The 27,362-nt window shown below is 41.3% G+C and overlaps 2 protein-coding genes across 3 annotated transcripts; one reads left to right on the top strand and one right to left on the bottom strand.

The window, feature by feature from the left end:
* The first annotated feature begins 10,602 nt into the window (after positions 1 to 10,602).
* On the top strand, positions 10,603 to 18,227 carry POD1 (POLLEN DEFECTIVE IN GUIDANCE-like protein). Of its 2 annotated transcripts, none has more exons than XM_087323535.1 (13): positions 10,603 to 10,702; positions 11,588 to 12,371; positions 12,813 to 12,960; positions 14,239 to 14,393; positions 14,486 to 14,592; positions 15,011 to 15,099; positions 15,182 to 15,255; positions 15,333 to 15,483; positions 15,577 to 15,744; positions 16,093 to 16,190; positions 16,307 to 16,429; positions 17,309 to 17,377; positions 17,872 to 18,227. In XM_087323535.1, the coding sequence occupies exons 2-13, from the start codon at positions 11,628 to 11,630 to the stop codon at positions 18,073 to 18,075; spliced, it is 2,130 nt and encodes a 709-aa protein (XP_087179661.1). In that variant the 5' UTR covers positions 10,603 to 10,702; positions 11,588 to 11,627; the 3' UTR covers positions 18,076 to 18,227. The 2 variants fall into 2 exon arrangements, with proteins under 2 accessions (XP_087179661.1, XP_087179662.1); XM_087323536.1 differs by having other exon boundaries at positions 14,242 to 14,393.
* Positions 18,228 to 19,024: 797 nt separating this feature from the next.
* LOC147860761 (RNA polymerase II transcription mediator) lies at positions 19,025 to 27,018 on the bottom strand. Its single transcript, XM_087323655.1, has 8 exons — positions 26,829 to 27,018; positions 24,191 to 24,392; positions 23,889 to 24,002; positions 22,951 to 23,036; positions 22,385 to 22,823; positions 21,303 to 21,845; positions 20,458 to 20,766; positions 19,025 to 19,718 (listed from the first exon to the last, which is right to left on the bottom strand). The coding sequence occupies exons 1-8, from the start codon at positions 26,909 to 26,911 to the stop codon at positions 19,416 to 19,418; spliced, it is 2,079 nt and encodes a 692-aa protein (XP_087179781.1). The 5' UTR covers positions 26,912 to 27,018; the 3' UTR covers positions 19,025 to 19,415.
* Positions 27,019 to 27,362: the final 344 nt, after the last annotated feature.

Here is a 27,362-nt window from a genome sequence, read left to right on the forward strand (position 1 = left end):
TATCCGGACGTGGATCGGCGATCGGCGGCGTTGCCAGCCCAATCAGCATCAGTGTAGCCGACTAACTGCGCGGCTGCACCGGTCCGATATAGCAGTCCCCGGTCCTTAGTGTCATTGACATACTGAAGTATGCGTTGCGCACACTGAAGGTGCTCCTCGGTAGGTCGCACCATGAACTGACTGATCACCCCGACCGGATAACTGAGGTTAGGTCGGGTGATGGTCAAGTATATGAGGCTTCCGACAATTTGTCGGAACCTCGTCGGGTCGCATACCTTTCCCGTATCGGGACGAAGCTTGATGGTTCTGTCTAGAGGAGTCGAGACGGACTTACAGTCGGCCATCCCGAGTTTGAAGAGCATACCCAGCACGTAATGACGTTGGCTGATCAATATGCCTTCGAGGGTACGGATCACTTCGATCCCGAGGAAGTAATGAAGGTCCCCCAGATCCTTCATGTCGAATGATGCCGCAAGCTGGAGCTTCACGCGGTCGATTTCACCTAGGTCAGCACCGGTGATGACCAAGTCATCAACATATAGTAAAATACTAACCGGTCCGAGTCGACCTTTCCGGATGAACAGGGAAGAATCCGAATTTGACGAGACGAAGCCCATCTGATGTAAGTGCCACCCCTTGGCCGCGGCTACTACGAGCAAAACACGGACGGTCATCATTTTCGCGACCGGCACAAACTTCTCATCGTAGTCGATGCCATGTTTCTGCGCGTAGCCCTTTGCCACTAGCCGAGCCTTGTACCGGTTGACCGAGCCATCGGTGTTGTACTTGACCTTGTACACCCACCTACACCCGATCGGTTTTACCCCCTTCGGTGCCTCAACCAAGTCCCAGGTCTCGTTCTCCGCCAATGCGTGCATCTCTTCCTCCATCGCGGCACGCCAATTCGCATCTTTAGCCGCTTCTGCGTAGCTCTCCGGCTCACGCACTTCCGCTACACGGGTCATGTACGCATAATGATGCGCCATGTACTTGTTGTATCCGAACCGCAAAACAGGATTCTTCTGGCGGGTAGATCGGCGTAATCTCACATTAGCCGATGTCGAGGCCTTCTCGGTCAACGCGGACTTCACCTTTAAAGTCCTGTCACCGGTTCCCTCGGAGTCGGACTCGTTCTTATCCGTGCCGGAATCCGACACCTTCTTCTTCCCTTTCTCTTTGCGCGTAAGCCATCTCCTTAGCTTCCTGCGCGGGGAATGCACGGCCGAGTCTCCACTACTCGCCGGCTCTTCATCGGACTGATCGTACCGACTCAGTCGTCCAATCGGTCCACTTAAGCAGAGTGAAATCGGACTCTCTTCGCGGGTCTCGATTTCGGGCTCATCCGGAGGCATCTCGGCCTCACTGACCTCATCGTTAGAACACGGATTGGACTCGGGGTTCGGAGTCGGGGGCTTGTACCAGGACGCGGACTCGTCAACCACAACGTCGCGGCTAACACGCGCTTGTTTGGTGCGAGGGTTATAGCACTTATAACCCTTCTGCTCGTCCGAGTAACCGACCAAGATGCATTTCTCGGCCTTTGCGTCCAGCTTCCTTCTTTTCTCCTTCGGTACATGCACATACGCAATGCTACCGAACACCCTCAAGTGTCGTAAGTTCGGCTTCGTTCCGAAATATAGCTCGTGCGCTGACACTTTGTCTCCGATCCGGTTCTGGATGTATACCGCGGTCCTTACCGCCTCGGCCCAGTAGAACTTGGGTAAGCTCTTCTCCTCCAGCATTGCCCGTGCCGCTTCCACAACTAACCGATTCTTCCTCTCAGCCACGCCGTTCTGCTCCGGCGTGTATCTACAACTGAATTCGCGGCGAATTCCCATTTGTTGTAGATAACCGTTGAATTGACCAGAAAAGTACTCTTTTCCGCCATCCGACCGCAAGCACTTGATCTTTCGTCCTGTTTCCGTTTCCACGAACCCTTTGAGGTCACGGAAACAGTCAAAGACTTCGCTCTTTCTCTCAAGGAGGTAGATCCACGTGTGCCGCGTGTGGTCGTCGATGAAGGAGACGAAATATCGGCTCCCGCCAAGACTAACGTTTTGTGTCGAGCTTATTCCGGCTCCGGTTTCGCTCGTTGGGGAAAGGAAGTTGGTGTTGCTTCCCGAGCTGGCAGGCTTCACAAATTTGTGCCTTTCGACCACTAAATTTGGGCAATCCGAACACTACCTGTTTCAATTCCAGATCTTGAAACCACTGGTAGTTGACGTGGCCTATCCGCTTATGCCACAAGTCGATGTCCGACTCGGTTTTTCTTCCCTTCGCGAACATTGCGGTGCTGCCGTCAGTGGAGTCGAGGATGAACATCCTCCCGTCTCTGCGCCCTTGCGCAATCACACGGCCTTCTTCCTCAATGAAGCACCCGAGGTGTGTAAACCGAACCTCCATCCCTTGGTCGACGATCTGTCTGACCGAGACCAGGTTTTTCGTGATTGTCGGAACGTGCAGCACGTTCATGAGTTTCCCTTTCTGTCCGACATGGCTAAGGGGAACTTCTCCGACATTCGCGATCGGATGCGGAGTGTCGTCTCCTGTTGCGACTACTCCATTTTGTATCGGTTTTTCAAGGTACGAGAACCACTCCTTATGGCTCGTCATGTGGTTTGACGCGCCGGAGTCTACGTACCACACCTCGTTTGATCTCGGGGTGCTTTATTTCATTGAGTTTGCTTTGTGTCTCGTCACGAAGGCAGACCCTTCTCCGACTCTCCCGGAGTCTTCGGCGTAGTGCGATTGCTGCCAATTTCCCTTGTCGGTATGTCTGGAGCCGTTTCTCTCCGAATCGGCGCGCTTCTTCCAGCACTCACTTTCCCTGTGGCCTTTCTTGCCACAGTACCAGCACTCCGCGATGGCCTTCCCTTGCCGGTTCTCATCGCTTCGACTCCCCCTATTTCCGGAGGGTCCGGAGTTGCTGTCGGCATCACTTCGGTGCCTTCTTCCTTGATCTTGTTGGCCGCCTCCATTGCGTGCCGACTCGCCTCGTCCTCCACGTCCACGGGGCCTATCTCCCTCCGTGTACAACATTCTGTTGTCGGTGTGCGTGCTTGTAGACGCACCCGCGTGGTTCTCCTCTACCAGGAGCATCGACTGTAAGTCAAAAAAGGACGGCGTATTCTCCCGGGTACACACAGCCGTTCGGAACGCTCCGAACTTCGACGCCAAACCTCCAAGACAGATCTGAACCATCTCGCTCTCCTCGATGTTCACCTCTATGGAGGCGAGGGAGTCGCAGATATCCTCGATCTTCGAGGTATAATCCGCCACCAACAAGTCACGTTGTCGTAGCTGGAGTTTCCTGGTTGTGGTGCTCGCGGCGAACATCTTCTTCAGATTTTCCCACGCACCCTTCGGCGTCTTTGCATCCCGAACATAGCTCAATAGTTGTTCGCCCACACAAGACGCGAAGCAGTACAATACCCTGCTCGCCGATTGCTCCCACGACGGGAAGTCTTTGTGTGTCGATTCGGGTGCCGCGTCATTAGCTCCTTCGACATAACTCCAGTAGCCATGCCCAAGCAGGTACTGGTGCATCTTGTAGGACCAAGACGCGTAGTTGGTTCTGTCGAGCTTCTCTGTTGGAAGCGAGCTCGCCATGCCTCTATCCATCATTCTTCTCGTTCTTCTTCGTCAAGTTGTGTCGGCTGCAGAGAGGTTCTCAACCCTCGCGCTCTGATACCATGTAGAAAGTAACGTGCGGAAGCAAGTATGAAAACCGAACAAAAGGAAGGAAACTCAGGTTTAATGGAGAGCTTGAGCTTACACGGTATACGCGGGAGAGACAGAGAGAGTGAGAGAGAAGACACAAAAAACTATATTCAACAATAATACTCAGTTTGTACATAAGACGTGTTCAGTGAACACTTTTATACAAGCCCTAGAAGGATTGACCGAAGTACTGACAGTACTTCAATGCTCATCAAGAGCTCCTACACTAACTCCCAAATATATTCCTCACAGAATATCTTTCCTAACGACCACCCGGTTTACGCACTCGGCCTAACCGATCAGTCCCAACCGATCCGGTCCTCGGCTTCTTCAGCCGAACCGACCGATGTTGAGCTTGTCTCTCAACACCTTTTTCAGATCTGTCCCGCTTCCTCCCTAGTCATCGAGGCGTCTGCCATCATTGTTTTTAGAAATCTTCCGATTAGAAGCTACTCCCCATCGTAGTCTTCTTCGTCGAATTCGTTCAGGGGCGGAGCGCTTCGCCCTTTTATCCTCATCCTTGTTGATTCGAAGAAGTCCGCGCCGACTTCTTCGTTTTCTGATACCATACCGTCCTCATCCTCGAACCGCTCTAGAAAGCATATCATCCATGGCGTTGTCTTTACCCAAGATGTGTCATATCTCTGGGTTCAGGGACTTGATGTACGCAATCCACCTGAGCATGGCCAGGTCGGGAGTTGCACATTCGGGGACCATACTGAGAATCGGCAGGCAGTCCGTTTCTATAATCACTTCTATCCCGATTAGGTAATCTTTGTCGACCTTAACCGCCGAAACGATACCCCATAGCTCGCGCTTGACTTGGGCGTATCCTCATTGTCGCTCGCTTAGTACCTTCGCACCGAACCGGATAGGGAAGCGCGTGCCATCTTCGTCCTCTTGATTTACGACCCATCCGATCCCGGTCGGGTTGGTGTCCACCGTGATTTAGACCGGAGTTCCTGGTGCACATTCTACTCTGCGAGATCTCTGATTGTCCAAAGGCTAATTTTTCTCCCGAGAAGGTAAGCCGCGCATCTTCGAGCCTCTGTAGTATCTTCTTGCAGTCGGAGATATGGTCTGTGACAAACCTTCGGCACCCATCCGCGCCGATCGATTCATCCTTGGTGTCCTCCGGACACCCCTTGATAGGGATATCGTCCAGGAAAGGCATGGTGATGCTCGGAATGCAGTCCCGCAAGATTCTGTTCATTGCATTCACCATGTGTGCCACTGAGTTGGTCCCTCCCTGTGGTAGGGTACACATTCGAACTAGCCTGAGAGGGGTTCGCATTGTTGTGATGTCCCTGCTTTCCACAGCCAGCTGGAACTGGTCGTACCCCGAGTAAAGGTCTCCGACTGAGTATATGGACCTTCCGGCGAAGGCTTCCATGAACTCATCGATCGATGGCCCAACTCTTGTATTGCGGATGGTCACCTTGTTGATCGGTTGTAAGTCCTGGACGAAGCGCAACGTACCGTTCTTCTTTGGTACCGTAAACCACCGGTTAGAGTAAGGGGCACTCGATGGTTCGAGGATGCCCAACTCCACCTTCTGCTTAAGGAACTCCATCAACATTGGCATGTGAGCTCTTGGTACTTGAATTGGTTTGAGACTCCATGGCACGTGCGGCACGGTAAAGATCACCATTGGTTCAACAATGGTTGGGTCAACACACCTGATCTCTCCCGGCGAGAATGCAAAGGCTTTCCCGTGCCTCTCGAGCATCCTTCTGGACCGGTCCTCTTCCGCCGCTAGTAGGAAGCCACCCCCACCAATCTTCAGCTCTCGTAACGTTTTGTCGGTGAAACGGTGTCCTATGCCGGCCGGATCTCGCAAGCTCGGGTCGGTAGCAACCCCCTTTATTCGTTCCCAGCTATCCTCCCGTAAGGGGTCCGCGACGGGCTTCACCTTCCGGTCCACAGTCTTGTACTTGGTGTCTACTCAGGCAATCCAATGTGCCCTGGTTTTTCTTTCGAAGTCCGCAATGACTTCATACATGTCAACCGAGTTGACCGGTATGACTCGGTCTTCGCTTAGGCCTCCCTCGACTACCTTCCTGATTTCTCCAAGGGTATCATCGAACGAGACCGCCTCCACAACTTCCCCAATCCCTTCGTCGTGACTCAAGGCTCCACACACCTTTAAGCGTATCTCGGCCCGCTTTCTTTCTTGGCCATTGATGCTGGCTATTGTACATCCGCCGTTGTCGGAGAACAAAACTTTCCTTCCTAGTTTACAGATGTGGGGAATTTTCCGGCTATCCGGACTATCGTGGCCCCACGCCCTGATAGCCCTTTCTAAAAATCCGCCTTCTCGTTATTTCCGAGGGTGTCCCTGTTCCGCTCGTGATTCTTCCGAACGATCAAAAATTGGACAGAATGACAGCCATCCTGACTCTTTACCCTTGCATAGGCTGAACCATTATCCAATACTTTCGTTTCCATTCTAGCCGATGTGATGTATGGTTCGCCTAGGATGACTGGGTGGGAGGACGTCTCTTGCACGAAAAAGAGTTGGTTTATATCGACGTCTCTGATGCTCACCCTAACGTTCGGGCAAGCCCCATGTAGTTCTTTTGTGGCTCTTGTAGCTGTGCATATCTTCCACCCATGTTTGGTGTTGATCGGCCAATTCCCCCTTTTGTAGAAGTCCATCAACATCAGGTTAATTTCCAACCCGTGGTCGATTAATGCCACCACTGGTTCCTTCATGTCCCCGATACGAACCGGGGTTTCTATAGTCACTCTTGCCTAGTGCGGCCTGGTGTAGTAGCTCTCCGCAAGCTCAACTTCCACGGCCATCTCGTCGAGGACTGCCGCCCTTACCTCAATTGGCTTCTCGGGCTCCGGCTCCATCGCGTGACGCTTTCTCTCCACGAGGTCCACTTCCCTTAGTGTGAGTTCTACACGACTGTCGAGAACTCGCTCCTCTAGAACCTTTTATAGGTTCGTTGTTTTCTCAATCTCCGAGCTTAAACGGAAGCTCGGAACCTTGCCCTTCTCCTTCTCCTGTGGCCCGGTCGGAGTGGCATCATGCCTTTTCGGCGTGCTTCAGGTGTCATACCTCCCCGAAGGACCTGCTCCCCCGGTTTTCCCCGCTCGCCTTTCGTCGATCAGGGCCTCGTAGTTCCTACACGCAGCCTCCACAAAGCCAGTGCTCTCCTCAACGGGGTCGCTCAAGCTGGTAACTTCGCACACACACTCCTCCGCCCGCTCCGCTTCTCCCTTCTACAGCCTTCCTTTGGACAAGGTCTCAAGAATAACCGGCCATAACCCAGGGTTTGAATCGGGTTTGGTCGCCCTTTCGCCTACGTGGATGCCGGCCGAAGCCGAGTAGTGGACGGCATCGACGTGTCGTGCCGTGCCGCAGCCTCTTCCATTAGCCTCTTCATTCCACCTCGCCTGAAATTCGCGTCAAGCAATCTTCGTGTGTCGCTCGCATGTATCCTGCCATTCAAAAGATAAACTACATTACTTCTGAGCGCTTCACCGAGGTCAATGTAGTCTCTCCGAGAATGTCCGGTGGCGTCGCACCATATGCACCGCTAATTGGCCGGCAGTCGTCGGTCGCACTGTCGCGAAGTTTCGCGTTCGCGTGTAGGAAGAGGCGGGACCACGGGGGTCTTGGACCAAGGAGAGAGAGAGAGAGAGAGAGAGAGAGAGAGAGAGAGTTGCAGATACACAGAAAGAAAATAAGAGCAAGAAACAGGAATCTGATTACTATGATCAGTAGCTTACAACTCGAACAGTTCCAACCAGCAACCCGGTAATGGACCTGACACGGGGTCCTACTCACGCACATAGACGATAGCCACACAACTCGAAGAAACAAAAAAAAGGGGGGGGGGGGGGGGGGGGGGGGGGGTGGAGAAGAGAGAGAGAGAGCCTCTGTTGGAAGCACACGGGCTGTCCATGAAGCAGAGGCAGCGAACGACGATCGGAAGAGAGAGAGCTCGGCCCTCGGTTCTGCAGCAGCACTTCGTCCTTGCCAACGCGCGATCCCTTTTCTTCCTTAAATAGTCCTTAAATAGTTCCCTTAAATAGTCCTTAAATAGTCCTTAAATAGTTTGACTAGAGACCCTTCTTCCCTAGTCAAATCGCTTTATTCCATGTCCCTTTCGATAGAGATACGCGCAAATCCCCTAATAAATGTGTACTACCTAGTATTTACATCAGCCGACCTAATTATGAATTATGTCCAAAATATCAATTCTCGCGTCCGCCTATGTAAGAGCCGGTTCATGCTCCTTTTTCTTCGATTCCACCTATTGCCGGTTTTCTTCACGACATCCACCCCCACCAAACCGCGCATCCACCGGCATGCACCAGAGACGGGTAGATACCGAAGAAAACCGGCTTTAGTCGTCGGTCTTCGATTCTTCGCCAGGCCCAGAAATTGTGTTGTGGCAAGAAACAAGGAGAAGTTAAGGATAGACACGATTTCCCGACATCCTTCCTTGCACATCTTGAGAGAGCCAAAAAAGAAAAGAATTGTCGCTTAGTCAAGGCGTACGAAATTGAGGAAGATGGCTCCTTCAAAAAATTTAGCCACAAAAAGGATATTACGAGAGATCTTTACTACAACGTGGTTTGCGGCGATGTCGTTGACATGATCCAAAAAGTGCCAAAGAAGGAATATACGCTAATGATTGTTGATATTCCATATGGATTTCGAATGGAAGGGTCATCATACAACGATGAACCATTTAGGTTTAAACAGTTAGAGAAGATGGTCAAGGATTTTGTTGAGCTAACGACCACATCCTTGTGGAGGATAGTTGTCTTTCATAGTATGGACCAAGGGTACTCGGTAGCTCAAGCTTTGAGATCTCGTTGCCATGGCATCGAGAACCTTGCATGGTAAGGATTATTTATATGTCTCATTCACTATATTGCCTTTCTTAAGATTGTTCAATCGATTCTTAACTCGATGTAATATTTGTTATAGGATAAAAACCAATGTCAATAGAGGGCCAACCTTTCGGTTCGTAAATGGCATCGAGAACCTTGCATGGTAAGGATTATTTATATGTCTCATTCACTATATTGCCTTTCTTAAGATTGTTCAATCGATTCTTAACTCAATGTAATATTTGTTATAGGATAAAAACCAATGTCAATAGAGGGCCAACCTTTCGGTTCGTAAATGCCATTGAATACATTACGGTTGGCTACTTCGATGAAATAAAGAAACAAAGAATCAAAAGTCGAAGGGAGGATGAAGTGACGTGAGAACAATACACCATCATTCCAGCGTCGTAGCTAATGGTGGCAATCGCAATCCCGACGACTCACCTTCATTGGAAACTCCATAGTCTCCTTTTCTTTCATTTCGTATTCGTTTGTGCTCTATTCGTATGACCATTTTGTAAAAACCATCAAAATTGTGGTACTCTATCTCGAATCGTTGTAAACATAATTTGTAATGATATTGCTTATGTTAAGAATTAGGTAAGTAATTAAGAGTTAATTAGTACCTAATTATGTGATAAAGTTGATAAGCAAAAGATTATGTGATATGTGTGTGTGTGTGTGTGTGTGTGAGAGAGAGAGAGAGAGAGACTTATGAATAACGCAAGATGGGGGATGAGTAAACTAGAGTGTATATTATAAAACATCATCAAATACAAAAATACCTACAATGAGGTATATATAGATCTCATGTGCAAGGGTGCACATGTGTGAGGATAATATAGGTACAAAAGTGTAAGTCCTATATTAAATGTACTTGGGAGTCGAGGATCTAGAATATCCCACGTAAGTACAAGGTCCTATTTAAGGTGTTATAGTCAACACTTCTAACTAGATTCTATCTAGGTAACTACGAATTTACATGGTTGACTAACTAACTAAACTAAGTTGAGCTTGATCCCTCAACAGCTTATATATATTTTGCTCACATTTTTGTCTTAATCTAGTGTACATTTCCTTAATCGCATATCATGATCTTACCCTTGTGTGTTAATCATCATTCAAGTCGTTGTTTCCTTCGAGTCTGAAGAGACTTTGAGTCTAGCTCCCTTCAACTTTGGGGACCTTTTGACTTTGGGCTATCTTCGACTCCAATATCCAACATCCAACACATTGACACCACCATCATATACATGGCTATATGTGCCATGTAAACGATGCCTTCATGATTAAACAAGTTTTGTCGTCCAACATTGGTGTGCATGAGGAGCATCGATCTTTTGTTATTTGAATGACTTGAACATTTCCATGGTTCATCGACCACCAACACTAGAACTCCTCGTCCACCCACACTTGGAACTATTCACGTCTCTCTGTACATGAATAAGCATATTCTTATGATTAACCAAGCTTTGTCGTCCAACATTGGTGTGCATGAGTAGCAACGATCTTTTGTAACTTATTCGAATGACCAACATTTCCATGGGTCATTGACCACCAACACTCGAAGTCCTCGCCCATCCACACCAACTATTCGCATCTCTCTGTACATGAATAAGCATCCGACGGAAAGTGAAGAAGGTATAACTTTCCTGCACTACCGAAGAGGCAAATGATCGCGACACGTAACGTGATTGTTGAGGCGGTCGAAGTCCAGGCCATGTAAGGTTCTCAGGATCGGTCGGTACAGTCGGCGTCCCGCTCGGCACATAGGCCTTCGGGGTTATGGATGCATGGAAGGAGTCGATGGGCAATAGATAGAGTGAGCCGAGCCCATGGGACAAATGTTGTCCAGGCGGCCCGGGCTTGGGAGTGTCTGCCCGGACAATTGCAGTCCTGACCATCGACCACCCATATGTCCGCCCACGCCCACGCCCACCCCCACCCCCCACGAACCAATCTCTCTTGGAGGCCTATATGGTTGCTTGGCAGCCACCATAGATCCCACATATGTATGTATGTATGTATGTTCTGATGAAGCATCCATCCATAGCCATGGGAGCCATGGTCTCACCTCTCCAACGCGCCGTCCATCCATGATTCCATCCATCCATCCATCCACTCACAGGTATCTATCCATCCATCTCTCTCTGATCTTTAATCTGATTTTCCCTCCCTCAAATCTATCCACCATTTTGGTGCATAGGGCGTGCTAATCTTTTCGTCGGATTCACGTTCATGTAAACACTTCATATCTCTCCACATAAATCACTGTTACTTCTTACTTGGATCTTTCCAAAATCACACGCATCTAGTAATCCTTACATATATGTATCTTGTGTCAACGTCTCTTTTGATATTTGCACACACATGCATGTCGTAATCCTCACTTATACCACGTGTTAATCCGTCATTTGATCTTGCCACTCACATTTATATCTCATAATCCTCACATATATGATGTGTTAATCTCCCTTCAATCATTGTATCTTTTCGCCTTTTTTTGGTTTGATCTGACAGGTTTCATCACATATCTCTTAATCCTCACATATATGATATGTTTATCCAATCTTTGATCTTTTTATTTCTCCATCTTTTTTTCCTGTTTGATCTAGGTAAGTTCCATGGCATACCTCTTAAACTTCACATATACAAGTTGCGTTAATCCTTCCTTTACTCTGTGTATTTGTTTTCCATGTTTTCTTGATTTGATCTGTGCAGCTTTCACTACATATTCTTTTTATTCATGTCTTGAGAACATGAGTTAAAGAAGATTGTCGTTGTTAATCCTTTCCTTAACCCTTGTATCTTTCTTTCCGCCTTCTTTTCTTAGGTAATCTATTCAGATTTCCTCGCAGATTCCTTCCGTGCACGTTATAAGAGACGTATAAGAAATAGTTTGTCTTTATTCTTCTCATATTGTCTTGGAAACTAAGAGAAGAAGACGAAGAATATTGCCTTGTTATTGTCAATCATTTCTTTAGTATTCATCTATATTTTTTAATCCGTGCAGGTTCCATTGCATATTCTCTTTGCTCATATCTTGAAAAAGCATGAGTAACAGTACTAGAAGAAGCTCATCTTTCAAAGTTCTGCCTAGAAACAGTCCTGGCGATGGCGAGCTTCTTCATCACTACGAAGACAATGGAACCATGGCTGCAACAACGAGAGGAGATGGTCCTCACAGGAGAAGGAACAGGCAAAAGAGCAAGAAACTCGGTCTTTCTCAAACATCTATTCCTCTAAAGTTAGGCTTAGATCTCAGTTTAAGCCCAGATTTACTTGGAGATGGATGGTATGATGGAAATTTGCACACATCTTTGCGTCAAGGTAGATGTTATGATGGAAGTATGTCTGTCGTTTCTACTCCTGAACAAGGACTAGAGAGCTCTGAAGGATTTCTTCCTGTCAAGGCTAAAGAGGAAGTTAAGCCAAAACAGAACCTCCTTGTGAAGGCGGAAGATGAAGTTATGCCAAAACAGGAGCTTCTGGTGAAAGCGAAAGAGGAGCTTGTTAAGGTCACTGGTGATCATGTAAAGGCCAAATATGAACTTGTTGAGTTGAAAGATGAAGTTGTTAAAGCTAGAGATGATTTTTTAAAGCCAAAGAACTTCATTAAGCCAGAAGATGATTTTCTAAAGATGAAAAATGATCTTTTAAAGCTTTTTGGCCATGAGTCTGAATCTGGTTCTACCAATATACAGCTTAAAAGTAATGATCCTATTGATCTGTCTTCTTGCTTGACGGTAGACTCAAACAGTATATGCACACCAAACTCCACAATTAATGGAATATTGGTATGTATGATAACTTCAGATGCTTATGCTGATGGAGATACATTTTAAGAGTAATTCATACTGACCTGTATGCATGGTGCAGTTCAGTATCCTTTACTGAAGGATATGCATATTAAGAGTAATCCTCACCTAAATTTATTTTAATCGCATGCTAAGAGCATTGGTAATGCATGGTGCAGTTCTTCATCCATTACTGAGGGAAATACATGTTAAGAGTAATTCTCACTGAAATTCTCATGCTAAGAATATTAGTGTCTATAATGAAATTCAGTTTCCTTAAGGGAAATGCATGTTAAGCATAATGCTAACCGATCTTGTTTTAAATACATTTTCAAAAGTGTACTTATAACGTCGCAAATCTTGAACCTTTATTTAATTGCATCTTAAGAATAACCCTGAATATTTGCAATCTGGAAACTTAATCTAATTGCATTGGTTCAGGATTTGAAAAATAAAGACAGTGCTATCATAAAGAATCAAGATTTGAGTGTGGAAGCATCGTTTGTTGATGCTGTTGCTCGACAGTCTTCATTTGGTGATAGCGATGGATATAACTTCGATATTACTTATAAAGCTCATGTATCACCAGGTATTCTTCTATTTTGAGGTTGCTCAATGTATTTCATTTATTTTGAAGTTTTTTGTAGTATCAATTTATCCCTTCCAGCAACCAACAAACAGTTTTGTCATGAAGTCTGTTTGCATGACACTACTGCATTCATGAAATAGTACCATTTATTCTACAACATTGTTGATTACATGAAAAAGCAAGAAATTATTAGCTGCATATACACAATGAATTATCCAAGATCATCTGCATCCGATATACATGATGAAGAGTTGCATTGATCATCATTGGAACATGAGTGGCAATTTCTGAAGTTGGATGAGCAGGTCTATTTTGAACTATATTGCTTTTTATTTCAACAGCTATGCTTACTTTACAGCATCAAATCCACTCTCGGTCTAGTTTTAAGTGAAAGGTTCTGAAATACCCCTTGATTTTTTATTATTTTCCAAACTTTGGTTAACCTCTGAAAGAGAGAAAAAAGGGATGAATTAACTGTGCAATTGCTTAAACAGCACATGTAATTGAGAAAGGAAGGATACTTTGACATACTTGCTCAAATAGCACATATAATTTCTTTTTGCAGTTGACCAAGGGCATTCAGGAAAATAAAGGAACTGGGTATTTCAGAGTTTTTCTATATTTGTAGTGGCATAATTATGCATAACAGATTGTTTCAGACCTCTTTGTTAGGTACTGCTAATACACTGCCAATCTCATTAACCAACCATATACTAATCATAGTGTTAGGACCAAGAGAATAGTAGCAAAATGCTAAGTTGGGCCAATCTTTGTAATCTTTATTTGGAATACAAATGTAAAACCATTAGAGAATACAACATGGAACCAACAAGTAGAGAATACAATGTAAGACTGAGAAGAATAGTGGCAAATGCTAAACCTGTAGATCTACATGGTAGTTGCCTTCACTACGTGGAAGTTTCATGATGCTAGATTGGATCTTTGATACATAGTAAACATTGATTAGCAGATATACGTGGTTATCACTGGGCACTTGAAAGTATGTTCAAGTTGAGTGACCTTCTGTAATGTTTTTTGTTTCTCTCTTGGAGGAGGGGGAAATTGGAGGGTGAAAGCTAGCTGTCTGCTATACTGATTTTTATAAAAGGACCTTTTTTTTCTATAATTGTAAGTTTTGTTCTCTAAAATTATTTCCAATGTGTCTTATTGTACTTCTTTAACTGCATGAAACATGTTATAATTCTTATCTGCATAGTCCATGAATGTCTTATTGTGCTATGATATTTATTGTACTGAGGTTTCAAGTCATTTTAAAAGCAGGTCCTGCACCAGTGATTGTATCACCATTTGATTATTTTGTTGGTGAAGTTCTACGGTCATCTTGTACCTCACAAGTACAATCTATTGAGAATGACAAAAAACGGGAACATGTCTACAACACAATGTTCCATGTGCCCTGGAGATGTGAGTTGGTGGGTTCTTTTGAGCTACAATCATTCGAATTTGGATAAATGGGGGATTTGGGCACATTGGTTAATCCTTTCTCTGTGTCCACTTATTGCAGCTAATAATTGTAGGGTTCTTTGTTTGCTTGGATTCATTTTTGACATTGTTGACCATCATGCCTGTGAGGGTCTGCATATTTCTATGGAGGCTGCTTCGCAGTAGAAGGTAAGATTTCTTTACTGTCACAAGATGACTTCACAGGGCGAAGTTAGAACCTGATATTATACGATAACAGAAAAATGAAAACATCCAGAAAACCCGAGTTTTTCTTTATTTCCTGAATGCCCTTGTGAATCCCATCTCAAACATTTATATGGGATTTGAGTGATTCTGTGGTCAGTTCTTCTCCTTTCTCCCTCTTTTATGTATTGGATGTTGGGCACAGGAATTTGGGGAAATAAAACTAGGGATATTTGTCAAAATGAAAAGCTCAGAATCCTTTCATGGCTCTTTTCCTGATAATTTTGTAGTCAATTCTATCATTAATGATTGCAGCTATATACTTTCCTACTAAAGTTTCCATAAGAACTCCAAACTATCCATAACTTACTTTATAGATTATAATTATTCTATTCTATCACAGGAAGTTTCGGAGACTGCGTGCAGATGAGCTTGGAGATTTGGGATCTCTCCTTGTATTGGTGGCCGGGGTGACTTTACTGCAGCAAACTGGTAATATTTGGTGAAATCCGGTTCTTTGGGTACTGGATTATCTCCTGTTGATGCTTACATGCATCCCAAATTTTCATTTAAGATATCAGCTATATTTATCATATGATAAGGAGTCAGGCAACCATTAAGCTGTACGTTGTATACAATGTATTGGAGGTAAGGTAAAATTGATAATACTCAAATTCCTTTGTTATAAAGAAGTTCATTCCAAGATGCTAATTTTTTTAATGCAGATACTTGACAAGCTATGCCAGTCTTTTGGCAGTGATGTGCTCCAAGTACTTCTGAACTCTGCAGAAAATGTGGCAACTTGTTCACATCATGTTCTCCTATCAGAGGCACTTAGGCTTACATTAGACCAGGGCATAGCTGTCTTCTCCTCTGATATCCTCACCATTAATTTAATGTTACCTTCTGTGCTTTTTTGTTTCAATTATCAAGAGGGATTTCATTCTTTATTTCTTTAACTGTTATCACTTCTCCATTCATTCATCATCTTGGCCCAATCAATTACAGTGTCAGCAGCTATACGGTCTCACAATAATGCTTTGTTGACACTTTTGGTATCCAACAATTTTGCTGAGATCAAGAGTAACGTTTTCAAAAGACTAACCAAAGACAATCTTCACAAGCTCGCATACTTGGGTATGCTATATACAGCCTAGATAAGGAAGGGAAAATCTCTGAAATGCCTCCAAGTTTCTCTTTATTTCCCTAAATATCCGTGGCCAACCCCGTCAAGGAAGAAAAAGTTGATGGGTTTGACCATAGAATTGCTCAAATAGCTCATACGCTTGTGAAAAAGTGCATGAATTGACCTATGGTTGGTCAAATAGTGATATAATCTTGCTCTTTTGGGGGCTTGATTAAGGGGATTTGTGGAAATAAGGAAAACCTAGAGGCATTCGGATAAATAAGAAAGCAAAGGGTATTTGGAGCTTTTTCCTGTCAGGACTGTAATTTATTGTAATGTAACTATTATTTTGATTGCAGACACGGTGGAACGGTTCCATATCGTAGCACATCTTTTTTTTGTCTTAGCACAAAACCTTTTAGCAGCAAATGAACCTTGGCTTTTAGCATTTGTTTGGGTGAGTATGAGTGCTTTAGGGGAGAGACTTTTGTGAAGTTTTATTTGGACATTTTTTTTCTATTGGAGTACAAACCGAGTTTCTATCTAATCATGAATAATATTTATATTATGCAGAATGCAGGTATTGTGTTCTCCTGTGAGGTTCTAGTGGATGTAATCAAACATGCTTTTCTTGCCAAATTTAACGAAATAAAGCCATCAGCTTATTCTGAATTTCTTCTGTCCCTCTGTGAAGAGGTATTTTTCTTATTCTGATATGCTTTTATCATAGTGCAGCATGCTAGGTTTATATAATATTCTGAACCTGGTAATGGTATTATTTTCTGCCTTAAAAGAGTGCAACTCAGTTTTTCTTCAGATTGCAAGTTTAACAAATTGGTCTGTGAAATTCTGTTTATACTGTTACTCCACATATAATCCAACTACAATTGAATAAGGTAGGGGTCAAACATCAATTGAAGATTATTGTAAAGGGAACTATGAAATATATGCATCTAATTACCGAGGAAAGTATTCGGAGTCCTTATTTTAGACCATTTCTAGAGTCTTGCATAGCAGTCTGAGACCTTTTTATCAATCACATTAATTACCCTCTCTTCTCACACATGAAACATACACCTAACCTAGACCATACTCTCTTATGTGAATGAAGATGGTGAGCATTTTCTAATCTTCTAATTCATTCTTTTCTGGATTCTGAGAATTTTAGCCTGTATATTATATTTTTTTGCAGTATATCTCATATTACTAGTGGCAAACCTCTGTGAGATGAAAATAAATGAAATCTCATTGCTGAACTAGTGTTCAAACGAAAATAAAATGAACTAAGACTAAGCTAAATGTGTTCATTATGAGAACTTGCATGAATTATTTCGTTGAATGCTCCAAATGAGGCAGTACTGATTCCATGTTGTCAAATGTAGGAATGAAATGTTTAATCCCTGTTGTGAAATGTAGTGACCATTTCATAGTGAGGTATGACACAGATAAAAGGAGTATGCTGATGAACTAATGTGATGGTTGAAAACTAATATAATAGCACCCATTTGGGGCCTGTTGACTTTCTTGCTTGTGAGTTATTCATCTTGTTGGTTGAAACTGTTATTGCCTGTGCAGACATTGTCCACACAATCAAGGGAAGTTCATAAGACAATGTCATTTGTGCCCTTCGCACCTGCATGTGTGGTAAGTCCTCTTTGTGGACAAGTACATGACTAAAGGAGTCAAGACATTCCATATTCTCTCATGTCTATTATGATAATTTATAGCCTGAAGAAAGTATCATTGTAAATGTCATGCTGAAGATTCAATCAAGGGGAAATTTATATCCTGATTTTGGAGAATAGAGTACGATGTTGGATATCAGAGAGTAACAGATCTACTCCAGAATATATAGGCGTTTTTTAACCTGTATTTCTGCCATAATTTGGGGAATCCAGCTCAAGGAAGTCTGCACCTATTACGCATTTTTATGATAGTTTCTAAGTTCCAATTTTTAATATGGGTTAAGTAAGATTATTTTTGACAGATTGATTATCAATATTAAACTTCGTGAAATCGTAAAAGCAATGCATATCATTACACAGATTCAATAAAGCTATGTATCGTGATAAGCTACACAGTATTTAATGAACCTCAAAAAAAAAATTCAGATTCATCATAAAATGTCTTTTTGACAGGTTATTCGAGTTCTCATCCCATTGTATGCAGCTTATCTTCCGGGTGTACCATTTTGGCGGTTTTGCTGCATGTTTATCTATGGTATAACTACATATTGTTTCCTTGTTGCATTGAAAATCTTGATTTCTCTCGTATTGGTAAAACATGCAAGCTGGTATGTAGCAAGATATAAGAAGAAAAACAAACTTTATCACCTTGATTAATATAAATAGTACAATTTCTTGTGGAACCTTTCGATTTGAGCATGGAAAAAATTATATGGTTGTGTTGGTTGGAAAATAGACATATCTTCAAAGAATTTTCTAAAGCTTCTTTGAACCTTCGAGGAAATTAAGATTTTTTTTTATCACATTCATATCATTTGTTTACTATTATGCCAAAGCCTGCAAAGCGTTTGGGTTGCAAATCCTGTATATTGTTATGAGGCATTACGTTAAAACAACTTGAGACTAACAGAATGCCAAATATCCATAGCCATATTTGAGCTTATATGTCAAAAGACATTATGATGGTTACTGAACTGTGATGGCTACACATAAAATTGTAAATGTATTTGCATGATCATATTTATTTCGCCACAGGTACCATGGGTGTGATTGTATTTACACTGCTTCAGATTTTGGATTTCAGACATGTAATTGTCACCTATGTATGTATATGAATCTAATCATAAAATAGTCATGCCATACATGTTTTGAAAATTTGCCTGACGATACAAACGCACTTGTGATATGCGAGAATTTGAGCTATGCTGAGTTTATTAATTAATTAATAAGCAATTTTATTTGGTTATATTAGGTTCTATAAATTTAGGCGGGGATAGCCAAAATGGGGTGGCAAATAGCGCTTTCCTATATTTATTAAGTCCACCTTGATAAGTTATGACATACAAAAGATCGAGAACCAATTGATAATGCATCAAAATACTAAATGAAAAAAGCATCTGTAGCCCATTTTAAGACATCACAAGAATTGTATATGAACCCATCCCCCATGGAAATATTGACACACAGCCTCACATCTAAAACAAACCCCAAGATCAATACTCTTTTTAGAAATAATGAGACATTAAAACATCTATAAACTATTACCAATAACTCAACACCACAAAAGAACTCAGCATTTAAATTGTACCAAGTAAACATGTGGCTGTGTTATAACACACCAAAACACCAATGACGTTACATTGCATTCAGATTACAAGAAGTGTCCTTCAGCAATGCACCCTACTCCTTGGAGAATACATTCTCTCTTCTGCGCAAAACTCATTTTAAAATTTCTTTTAATACCTCCCATTTACATGGTAGAAAGGCAGCTATAGAAGAGATTAATAGCATTTACATGACAAAATGGGTAACCATGTAAGTCATGAATCTCGATGTTACCATATCATAAAGGAATCATCATGACAAAGATTCAGGAGATCCACTAGCATTCCTTGTAATGTTTCTAAGATCAGTGGTCTAGGAATCTCTTGCCATTTTGATCATGTTCTGCTTGTGGACCCACCTGAAGTTACCAATCAATAAAATATGCAATAATGTCAAGCATCATCACAGCGAAGACTTAATAGGTCTACAAGTATTCCTCGTAATGTTTCTAAGTTGAGTGGTCCTAAGAGCCTCTTCCCATTGTTTGAAGTTAAATCTTCCGTTCGGTCATCCTCTGCCTTTAGACCTGCCTGAAGCCACCAATTGATGCAATATGCTTGAACATCAAGTGCAGCAAAAAGAACAAAGTCCTCCTTGTCCTTGATATCGAAGGAAATGCTCAACATATTCCTTCTTACCTTCAGACCCATGACCATTGCCTCCTCATATAACCACCTTGCCAGCTGTATTGCAAGCTGAACATCCAATAAACGCATTGGTATGATGTAAAATTTGTCAAGATTTATACTTGTAACAAGATTCAATGTTCTAAATTATTATGTGAAGACAATGTAGATAAAATGGTGAATGGATGGTATTACTTCTACTAAGTTGGGTAGATGTTCTTATCAAGTAAAAAGGGTGGAACAAATAAAATGTTTAAAGATCAAGTAAATAAATGTCGAATATTGTGGTTCTGATGGAGATCAAGATGTTCACATATAAAATAAAACACTCGCTTTCTATATTCATCAAACATACAATCTAGTTTTATATATCTATCACCTATGAGAAAATCTGTATAAATAAAGTGTCCTTCGAGTAAAGTTAATGACAGACTTTTTATACCCACCATTTATACTTTGATGCAGTTGATACGTGAAACTTTACAGAATTGACACCTCATCACTCTCATGTTGGTTGTGAATAACTAATTGGTGCTTTATCGTGAAGAAGTATAAAAGATCTCTCATATTCCATGCACAATCTATGTCAGTCCAGTTCTATTGATGTTTCTATAATTAATTTTACATGTATCACTAAGACTCATTAAATTTTCACTTGGGTCAATCATTGAGTAATAAGTATAAAAACATACAACATTTCGCTTGGTGAAATCAATGTAAATTAAACAAGACATTACATTATTTCAATATTTCCTATGGATTATGTATATGCTTTAAGGCTAGAGGGAATAGAAAGTAAAACTTATACCTGATATAGAAGGAAGCCTGGCAGCTCAGCCAAATCACATCTATGTTTGGATCGTTGGAATACACTTGGAAGTGAACCTTCTGGTATGTCCATTGATTCTACACCTTCTACGAAAATAGAAGTGTCATATACAAGAACTTTGAGTTGGAACTTTGTTCTACCTTTCTTCTGTGCTTCGGCCCACCCAACCATGCTCATCTTCCATCCTTGTACTAGTGGTTGAGGTATCTCCAATTTAATCATCCAAATTGTGAGCCTTGCATTCCAAGTAGGATGAAATAAGAGAAATAGGTAAGGAACTCTGCATACCTGCATTATGCACACAAACTAGGCAAAATGATGTCTGGAAAGAAACGGAAAAGAAATCAATGACTTTCTTTGAGGATGATTAGCTACTTCATTGTTTATTATTTTCAGCCATGGGATAACTAGTTTAGACTCATTTGATTGAATGCAATCATGATCAAATGGATCTACACTCAGAAGGGACAAACAAATCCTGCTAGTTTGGCAGTTTAAAATCACTGTAAGATATCTCCTGTCTGAACATTGCATTCATTAAGACTCTTGAAGTACTGTTTGGACAGTTGAAAGGGCTAGTTATCCTTCTTGTTTTATATTTTGCTTATGATCTCTATTTCGAGCTTATACACATTTTGCATAAGATGGTATATACTATCATACCTATTTTGTAGTTTGAAAATAATGATAAATGAAGCAGTGAGTTCTAATGTGGCTAATGAACTATTACGTAAAAGTCTCAACTCTAAACAGTAAAAGAGCAAGCATTATTATCATTTAGATAAAAAAGTATTTGTGAAGGATTAGAAAATAAAGGAATTTACCAATTTTTCTAATTCTGAGAGTACTTTAAAGCTGAAGATTCGATGACGCATGGTCAACGCAAAGTATTTCAGTGGCGTGATACCTTCAACAACCACCAAATCTTGTGAAGCACTGATTAAGGAATCTCTCAATTTTGTCAACATCAAAGCTCCATCTGTAGTTCTACTCTGGTTTGCTTTGGATGTTGGATATGGTGATGACTCCGGTACTCTAGGGCATACAAAAGCACTTTTATAGAAAGCCTGGTGTAAACATACCATTGCACTCATGTCAGCCAAGAAGTTTGTGCATTTCTCCTTTGATTGCTCACCATGTCCTTGTGCTTTGAGATTAGGTTCTTCAGATTTGATCTCCTCATAATTCAGCTCATTTTTTATCATTTTGGATTCTTCAGTCGATTTATCATTTTTGTTTATCTTTGAAAGCTTTAAAACAAGGGCACATGAATGTCCCAAGCTGAGTCGGACACTGTTCTCGTTAACACCAGTGACGACCAACCCAGATGAAGATAACAAACCTTCTCTAACTGTCCATTCAAAAATCTGCATTAAGTGCAGACAGGTGTAAACAAATTAGATTCACAGCAAAAAGCTATCAGAGAAATATTATGCATTCCTTCAAGGGAAAATTTGGATAATACCTTAAGAAACACCTTATATCGACAATACACCTTATCTATTGTATTAGATATAATATCTCCTAGTATATTGTATTAGAGGAAATACAGATACTACAGAGAATATTGACAATACACCTTATATGTTGCATTAGGTATAATACCTCCTAGTATTTTTCTAATTATGAATACCTACCCCTCGCTAAAAAGTAACAACATTAATCTTCCCATTCTATTAACAAAATACATTTAAGCCAAACATACTGATCTATTAATTTCCATGGCATGACCTTTGAAAAAATAAAAAATGCAAAACGTTAGCCTTTGTGAAATGAAAAGATTTATCTGTTTCTTGGTGGTAATGCACACATTCTCAACGTTACTTTCTGACCAGTGGTATTATTTAGTTTCCCCTAATATATATATATATATATATATATATATATATATATATATATAGTTTACCTGCTCTTCAACTAGAGCCATTTGGATGCGTCGAAGCACTGAGTGAGCTGCAATTGCCCCTTTACTGACAGCATCTCCAACATCTTTTTCACTGGAAACACTAGGTTTCCTCTCAGTTCCTATGGCATCGCCATCACGTACAGCTGTATCAGATGATATTGTAGCCAAGTTATCCTTCGAAATGTGGTTGTGAGGGATATGGGGCCCAACAAAGTGAATGTCAATGGTATTAATGCTATGGCTTGGGATATCAGCAATGAGTAATCCAGTCGAATCTTGTTCAACGTTAACAGAATACAAGCCAGCTGATCTTGCTGACAACCCAGCCAGCATTTCTATTGGCATTTGTGGATAAGTCAAGTCAATGGTGAAACCCGCATTCCCACCTGGACCTGCTGAAATGCCTCGGAGTCTTTTTACTTTCCAATGCTGCTGAAGCCTAACTAGCATTTAAAGAATTCAGTATAGAATTGAATTGTGCAAGAAATGTACTGCGAAGACGAAATGAATATTGTTAACTTTATTGGGTAAGGGATGAAATTCCTTCCAACCCTGCAGTAATATACCTCATAAGGGCTCCATAAAATATGGCTTCTCTATCAACTTGTTGCTCCAATGCTTTTGCAGTTTGTTTCAAATATTTTCCAATTTTCTGGAGACAAAGAGAAGCAATGAGCAGTGAATCTAATAAAAAATGCATATTAACAAATATCATATAGTTATGTAGAGTATGAAGCTATATAGTTGTATAGTTATATAGAATACATTGAGCATTATATAGTGTATGTAGTTATATATAGTTCTATAGAGTATGTAGGTACATGTGTACAGATTATGTAACTACATAGTTGTATAGGTTATGCTGTTACCGTGATCATCAGAACAGACCTGAAGACAGGAAAGAAGTTTTGACGAGAATTGATAAACATTATTGTTGAAATGAATTGATAAACATTTTTCAATACAATTCCAGTCATAGTGATACGAGATTTTTCCCCATGTTCATAAAATAGCAAAATATTTTCACCCGAATGAAAGGGAAGGAGATGCTGGCCCAAAACTATGAAACTAAATCCACTGCAACGGCTCACCACTAGAAAATGCCTTTGGTTTTGTAATAGTAGCAATCTTCCATGGGAGGATAATGAAACGGGGAATATTCATCCTTCACTACTGTTAATTTCGAATTTTGTTCTGTTTTTACAGACAGTATGGGACTGATCGAGAAACACAAATGGACATAATACAAAAGATATTGCTGAACATTCTTTCCCCCATTAACAAGCTATCTCTTTCTTTGTCACATAGTTCACACAAAGAGCAGGCAAGTTATGAAAGAAACAAATCAAGATTCTAAAATATATAATTGTAAAAGGCAGATTCAGAAAAAATCCATTGTAGTGCAACTCACAAGGAGAGTAAATAATAACCAAAATACTGCATGTGTATATGTAATGTCTATATATCTATATTCATAAATACAGTGTACAGTGCATTCCAGTACCTTAAAACTATGTAGTTTTGAAGCTGCCCGCAATGCTAGCTCTGAGCAAGCCTCATGTAATAACTGTTTTGGTTTCTGCATACTTGCCACAGTGATAGCATCATTTGCTTCAACCTGTCAATATATTCATCGAAATTTTAAGGCATCCGTGATCACAGTAGAATCCAAAGAAAGAAAAATAAATTAACATCTTCTTAGAGACCGAAACAAGAGATTACATCTGGAAATGATGTCTTATCTTGGAAAACAACAAATATAAACACAAATAAATTAGTAAAGCATCGTGAAAGAATGATTCTCACATGAGTAATGAAGTCCAAAATATAAGAAAGTTCTTGTTGGGCCATTTGCAGATTCTCAACGAGTCCCTGCCACGGCCATTTTGAAGATGCCTGTGCAGCAGCCTCTTTGGTAGTTTTAGCTTTCTTTGCATCCTTCTCCTCTGCACATCCAAAATCAATGCGTTGTAGAAGAAAACGCAATTTCTCCTCTGGTGTATGTTCACTGCCGATTAATGAATGAAATGAAAAAGTGTCTATATATTAGATATGCTCATCATACATGGGAAGACTTCTTCTATAAAATAAACTAAAGATTGATATATAAAAACCCTTCACCGTATCTGAGTTGAGAACAACCATCTCCTTTTTCTCTCCTTTCAAGAATTAATGAGAAAAAGGAAATTCATGTGTCTGCCTACAATCAATAGGCACATAGACACATATACCAATTATGTGAACTGTGCACATCAACAGGAAAACATTTGAAACCAAAGTAGTCTAGCTTCTTATGTTAACAAATCATGTGTGTGAGAATCTAGAAGAAAGAAAGAAAGAAATCTTAATGTCTTTTAAAAGACTAAAATAGCCTGTAAGACCAAACAAGAGCTTACATCTTAAAATACTGCTCGACTTTGAGCGCAACAAACCAAAATAAATGTAATTAAGTAAAAAAGTAAATAGAAATAGAAGAAGATGTGACTAAAGAATCTCATCATCTATACAAGTAAAATGCTCTCAAGTCAGATATATTGTAATTTTTGTCTTTGAAAGGTCTCTAGCATAGGTCGATCTAGAATGGAGAGATCTCCGAAGCAAGGGAAGCACCTGGATGGCAGGACATAATGGCCTTTATTTGTTGATGACAAGGGTGGTGAGATTATGGTCGACGAGGCCAGGGCCTACATGCACGACAAACTGCTATTGCCTGATATATTGTAATCCCTTTGCAATGTCCTGGTTGGGAGTCCATTTGTATAGCCCTTGATTGTCTTGTAGCATGTGTAGGAGTGATGGACCTAAAAAAAGTTGGCATTGTTCTTTGTTGATGAACTTGTGCGGTTGTATTGTTGTCTTCAACAACATCTACTTTTTTATTAGAATGTGATTTTATAACATTTGCCAAGTGACCCAAATATGTCCTAGAAGCTCTCAAGAGAGCTATTGCATGAAAGGGAGCTTTATACCAACAAAGATATTTGATTCTAAAATCCACAAGGAGACATTCAATTCTGATATTGGACTCTACATGTCGAGCTTTCATTTCAAGAATTTCATTTTGAACTACATTAGAAGTTCTAAGTCTTTTGCTTTAAATTCCAGAAGGAGGTCTTTAACTTCTAAGTTTTAGAACTAAAAAATAGGGCAGAGATATTGCATTGGGGTACTGAGTTTGGCTACTCCAAATCCTTTAATTGGGGATACCTTGCATGGTTCTCAGTCTCATCATGAGTGAGTTGATCCATTAGTTACTTCTTGGAGTCAGATCAATTGCAAATTACGTATAAGGTCTGTAAATGTCCATGGCAGAAGCCTTTATGTTTATTTTGAAGCCCGATAGGGCATCTTGGACTTCAAGAAAGACATATGTCACTTCAAGTGTTAAACTTTTACTCTCTGCATGGTTGGTATCTGCCATTTGGCTTAATCTTGTGCATGTGTTGATTGTTAAAAGCCTTTTGCAGCTGAATAAATTGCCAAGTTCAAGAAATTTCCTTGTTTATTAGACTTCTGAAAGTCATCTGACATTTCCATTCCTATACTTCAGGTTCTTAGATTGGCCACCCATTGCATGGTTGTCACACTTCAGTACCTGGCTCAGTCTTGCCATGTGAGAGCATCTTTTTGGAGCTGAATCAACAGCCAATTACATGTAATTTCCTTGTTTTATTCTGAACGCCAGTAAGTACATCTTTCACTTCTATTGCAAAACTCCCAATGTGTACGATGTTTAGTCAGGTTTTCGTTTTGGGGCTGAATGAGTTGCAAATTGCATGTAATGCCCATATATTATTTCAAACTCTGGAAGGACATCTCTCTTACTTATACTGTTAAAATCCTGCCTCTTCAAACTTGCACGGTTGCCACATGACAGTATCTCGCTCGTATGTCAGTTGATCGATTTTTTGGAGCTAACTCAGATGCTATTTGCTTGTAATGAATGCCCTTATATAATTCTGGGCTGCACAAGAACATCTTTTACTCCTAGGTTCGACTTTGCTTCATTTTGAAGTACAAAAGGACATCTTTCGTTCCTACGTCTTTTATTTTGGACTCCATCCAGAGAATTTTTCACTTCTAGTCTTTTAGGTTTCAGCTCTAAAACGAGATCACATTTTAGCAGTTTGGATCTTCTGTGTTACACAACAAATAGGTGCTCTCATACTGTAAGATTAGAGACTAATCAAGACTCCAAAGAATTCCATAACAAAGTAAAATCACAGACTTTACGAACATAAGAGAGAGACAGAGGGAAGGGGGAAATTAGAAATAAAAAAAGTACGAACAAAACGCATGCTGCATACACAGGGAAGGAGATGCAGAAAAACTAGATATTAAAAATGCACAGATTACAGAGAGAGAAAAAGAAAAAGAAATTAATCGAAATTAAGAGGAAGAAAAAAAAAAATTTAAAAATTAGAGGGAGGTGAGAAGCGCCTACGGTGGGAGGTGCTCTGTTCCATTTTCATCGATGGCGAAGGGGCGCTTCAATGGCAGAAGGTCCAGATTCACGGTACCCACCATGCCTCCTCTCTTCTGTCTTCTGTCTTCTCTCTTCTGTCTTCTGTCTTCTGTCTTCTGTCTCCTGTCTCCTATCTCCTGTCTCCTGTCTCTAATCTGAACCCACTCAGGAATCAACTCCTGATTCCTGCGCTCTAATCAAATGAGACCCAAAATCCTTCTGTCTCTCTAATCTAAACACACTCAGGAATCATCAACTCCTGTTTCCTACACGCAAATCAAATGAGAGAGACCCAAAATCTTCTGTCTCTCTAATCTAAACACACTCTATCAGGAATCAAACCCCCTGATTCCTACATACACTCTAAACCAGAGGGCCAAAATCTAATCAAAATTTTTCATTATGTAATAATAATCGGGAGAAAAAAGAGAGGATTTTAATTGAACTAAGGGCTCCCCTTGTCGCCTTCCATGATTGGATCGCATCCTTTTGTCGGCATCTATTCGGCACTCT

The sequence above is a fragment of the Azolla caroliniana genome, unplaced genomic scaffold, assembly GCF_043228905.1.
Source record: "Azolla caroliniana isolate FFs.n. ecotype wild unplaced genomic scaffold, voAzoCaro1.0.p SCAF_8, whole genome shotgun sequence".
Classification (NCBI taxonomy): Eukaryota; Viridiplantae; Streptophyta; class Polypodiopsida; order Salviniales; family Salviniaceae; genus Azolla; species Azolla caroliniana.

Coding starts and splice junctions, on each gene's coding strand:
- POD1 (XM_087323535.1), top strand. CDS start 11,628: ATGAGTAACAGTACTAGAAGAAGCTCATCTTTCAAAGTTCTGCCTAGA. Junction 12,961..14,238: donor TAAAGCTCATGTATCACCAG/GTATTCTTCTAT, acceptor TCATTTTAAAAG/CAGGTCCTGCACCAGTGATT. Junction 17,378..17,871: donor CCTTCGCACCTGCATGTGTG/GTAAGTCCTCTT, acceptor TCTTTTTGACAG/GTTATTCGAGTTCTCATCCC.
- LOC147860761 (XM_087323655.1), bottom strand. CDS start 26,911: ATGGTGGGTACCGTGAATCTGGACCTTCTGCCATTGAAGCGCCCCTTC. Junction 24,003..24,190: donor TTTTGGACTTCATTACTCAT/GTGAGAATCATT, acceptor ATATATTGACAG/GTTGAAGCAAATGATGCTAT. Junction 20,767..21,302: donor TCTCAGAATTAGAAAAATTG/GTAAATTCCTTT, acceptor TGCATAATGCAG/GTATGCAGAGTTCCTTACCT.